General features: G+C 45.6%; 1 protein-coding gene across 1 annotated transcript; it reads left to right on the top strand.

Annotated features, from left to right (window-relative positions):
- The first annotated feature begins 436 nt into the window (after positions 1–436).
- Positions 437–2,194, top strand: LOC147423427 (uncharacterized). Its single transcript, XM_086501479.1, has one exon. The coding sequence runs from the start codon at positions 437–439 to the stop codon at positions 2,192–2,194; it is 1,758 nt and encodes a 585-aa protein (XP_086357605.1).
- The last annotated feature ends 1,744 nt before the right edge of the window (positions 2,195–3,938 follow it).

The raw sequence follows: 3,938 nt of genomic DNA, 5'->3' as shown, positions 1-3,938 counted from the left end.
CTCGTGCTCTCCCGTATAGGATGGTAGTTCGTATTTTCAGAATTCCCAAAAAGCCCCTCGTATTCTCTCAGCATACGGTTTCGTCCGAAACTGTTGAAAAAAACAGCGAGCAGCACCGAAACTGCCGCGCAGGAAAATTGTCCGCCTCGCCAGCTCTGAGTCTCAGCAACGCAGGCAGCCAGCTCTGAGTCGCAGCAACGCAGGCCATTGTCTGCTTACACGGCGGGCCTTGAGGTCGACAGGTCACAAAAACAAGGGAGTCTTCATTGCATCTCTCTCCACAGACTAGTTGGGAGCCTTTTGTGCGATGTATGCGAATGGCTATGTGCAAGGCAAATGTCCATCCGCATAGTGCAGGATACAGATTGATGCAAGAGCTCGTTGTTGTTTGTATGTAAAGAAGTGTGGTATTGCGGGTACACACAAGAGGGAAACCATGGCTGAGAGTAATGCAAATACATCAGAGAATAATGCTACCATGTCTGCAACTCTTTCTCTTGGTGCTCAATTTGAATCTCTTGATGTGCTTCGTTCAAAGGTTCAAGAACAAGCAATCAAGTCTCATGTGGAGCTTAGGCATGCTAAGCGTGATCGATCCAGATATACCGTTGTATGCAAGGCAGAGGGATGCATGTGGCGCTTGCATGCGTCTTTGGTCTTTGGTGGACCTGGGTGTATGGTCAAGGCATTTCATGATGAGCACACTTGTGGTGGTGCTTCACAACTTGGAAACAAGGAAGCCACTGCTGAATGGGTTGCAACAAGGTATGTAGAGAAACTTCGAGACCATCCAATGTATAGGCCAAAGGAGCTCATGGCCGATTTGCGTCGAGAAGTTGGAGTGTCAATTTCGTACAAGATTGCTTGGAAGGCGAAGCAACTTGCTTTGGGTATTATTCATGGTGATCATGCAAAATCTTATGGAAAGCTTCAGTCTTATTGCGACAAGCTTGTGGCTAGCAATCCGGGCACTGTGGCCCATTTGCAGAAAACCACTGAAGGTCGTTTTTTTCGAATGTTTCTTGCGTTCGGAGCATGCATCACTGGTTTCACGCATTGTCGTGACTTTATTGGGTTGGATGGCACATTCCTGACAAGCAAATATCTTGGTGCTTTGTTGACAGCCACAGGGATTGATGCTATGGGGGGCTTGTTTCCGATAGCATTTGGTGTTGTAGATGCAGAAAATGAAGACAATTGGGTATGGTTTTTTCAAAATGTACATGATTGTATGGCGAGCGTCAATGCGATTCCTTTTGTATCAGACAAGCAAAAAGGTCTTCTCCCAGCAGTGGAGCTTGTCTTTTCAGGATGTGATCATGCATATTGTATGCGCCATTTGGATGCTAATCTCAAGAAGAAATGCAACAATGGAGAATTTATTCGGTTGTTTTGGGTAGCAGCTTATGCTAACACTATGAGCGACTACGACACGGCTATCCAAGGGATGAGAGTTATAAGTCCTGCCACGACGGACTACTTATTGACTACTTCACCCCCTTCTCATTGGGCGACGACACACTTTAAAGGAAAGCGTTATGGGCATCTTACATCCAACATTGCTGAGTCATTGAATGCATGGTTTCTTGAGGCTGGAGATAAGCCTATCATATCTATGCTTGATATCATTCGTTGCCAATTAACAACTTGGTTCTATGCACGTGGAATGGAGGGAAAGAAGGCATGTGAGTCTTTAGGAGATAGAGCACAGTTTGCATTGGTTGCAAACGTAGAGAAGAATTTGCGTGAGGTTGGAAATAGTGCTCGGCAATATCGAATCTTGCCCTCTAGTGATATGGTTTTTGAGATCTTGACAAGTACAAAAACATGTGTAGTTGATGTATGTACAAGGTCATGCTCATGTAATAAGTGGCAAACATTTGAAATTCCATGTGCTCATGCTATTGCAGCTATTCTCTTCAGGAGAGAGTGTGTTCAATCGTATGTACATAAGGCATATGCTTTGCAGGCCTATTGTAACACTTATAGTGGTGTCATAAGTCCAATTGTGGATGCAAGTGAAGATGCTAGTGATCAATTGAAACCACCTGCCACACGTAGGCCACCTGGGCGTCCTAGAAAACTTCGTATTAGAACTGAGGATCGCTTCAAGGAAAAGCGTATTTTCACATGCTCACGTTGTGGTGGTCTTGGCCACAATGAGCCTTCTTGCAAAGCTCCAATTGTAGATTGAATATGTAGCTGGGATGTGGCTTCATTTTGTGCGGGAAAGTCACAATGCGTGGGAGGAACTTTCTTTCCGATTATAGTGGGGATTTGGCTTCATTTTGTATTAGAAAGCCATACCACATTTTCCTTGCGATTTGCTCTATATGTAGCGAACATTTGACTTGTCTTCATTTTGTGTCGAAAGCTTGAATGCATTACTCTCAGCATGTGAGAGATTTTCTTTTCGATTATAGCAGGGATTTGGCTTCATTTTGTATTAGGAAGCCATACCACATTTTCCTTGCGATTTTGTTGTATATGTAGCGGAGATTTGACTTGCCTTCATTGGTTGTCGATAGCTTGAATGCATATGAACGATTTTCTCTCCAATTTGCTTAATTTAGGACTTGGGGGTATTTTGAGAATTTTCAAATTATTTAAGGGTATTTTGGGAAATTTTAGGTGTATTTTATGGGCAGATTGGGAATTTTGAAAACACGAGGGGCGTTTTGGGAATTTCATCAAATTAGAGGGGTATTTTGGTAATTTTCCCTTTTTTAAACTTTGCCTCTACACATCTTGTGTGCAAGGGTGGGTTCACACCCCCCCGAGACTCTCCGACCACCACTCTCCTACCACATCCCCGGATCCCGACTCTCTGCTGAGCTGTGTGAGATAGACAGCAGTGAGAGAAAGAGAGAGAGCGAGTGAGAGCTATCAGAGAGAGAGAGAGAGTGCAAACGAGGGAGTGAGAGATAGAGATAGAGAGCGAGCGAGCAAGTGAGAGGTAGATATTGAGCCCGCCTCTTTTGGCGTGCGCTTACACACACAGGCAAACGTGTGCAGGAACCGGCGAGTCAGCCTGGACATCACCCGACATCGGCCTGATTTTTCCACCCTTTTCGGTGATTTTTCTCCTTCTCCTCGCCTACGGATTTCAGCGACCTGACATCGGTTTTGACACTATTTTGGCGTTTTTCTAGGGGTCTTGACGTTCTTCTCTATGGTTTCGTGTTTACGGCTTGACGCATCAATTTCCACACCGATTTGCGGCTATTTGACTAGCGTGCTTCCGCCCGACGGCGAAAGCCTACATCGAGCGTTTTCTCAAATTGGAGCAATGCGGCCATAGCATTGGCACTTTTGCCCATGGCAAAAGACGGCTTTTCAACTTTGACATTTTGTAGTTTTTTGGCTTCGACGCCACATATCGACAGATACGACTCCCGTGGCCCGTTTTGGAGCAGGTTTTTCCTTGAGTGCACACCAAGCTCACCACGTAGCCATGAGACAATGAGGTTATCCCTCATCCTCAGACCTTATTTATAAGTGTGGCCTGCTATCCACATTGGTTCATCGATCACCCAGGCACTATGGCTCTACGGTCTCCCCCTGAACCCCGTCTTCTTGGCTCTATGATCGGAAGGCTATTGACCTCGCCACCACCATTATAGCCTAAGTGACATTACCACCCCCCCCCCCCCCCCCCCCCCCCCCCCCTCGCCCCCCCAAAAAAAAAAGAGGTTTCAAGAACATAAACAACCTGAGGAAATCTCTTTTCAATTGCACTACTCCTTCCCATATTATCGCTTTGTCATCTAGTTTGTCCACTTAACTTGTCATAAAATCTAATATCTAACCATCCCAAATGATTTTCTCATATTAAACTTGTCAGGACAAGGGTAGGACCACCCAGTCCGGGCCAAGGGCCAGGATGGACATGCAGTCAAGGGGGTCCCTATATTTAGAAGGCCAAGGGCCTATATAGG

Source organism: Adiantum capillus-veneris, chromosome 26 (genome assembly GCF_014529385.1).
Source record: "Adiantum capillus-veneris isolate H3 chromosome 26, ASM1452938v2, whole genome shotgun sequence".
Lineage (NCBI taxonomy): Eukaryota > Viridiplantae > Streptophyta > Polypodiopsida > Polypodiales > Pteridaceae > Adiantum > Adiantum capillus-veneris.
Note: the sequence above shows the minus strand (reverse complement) of the source record. Positions and strands in the feature narration are given on the sequence as shown.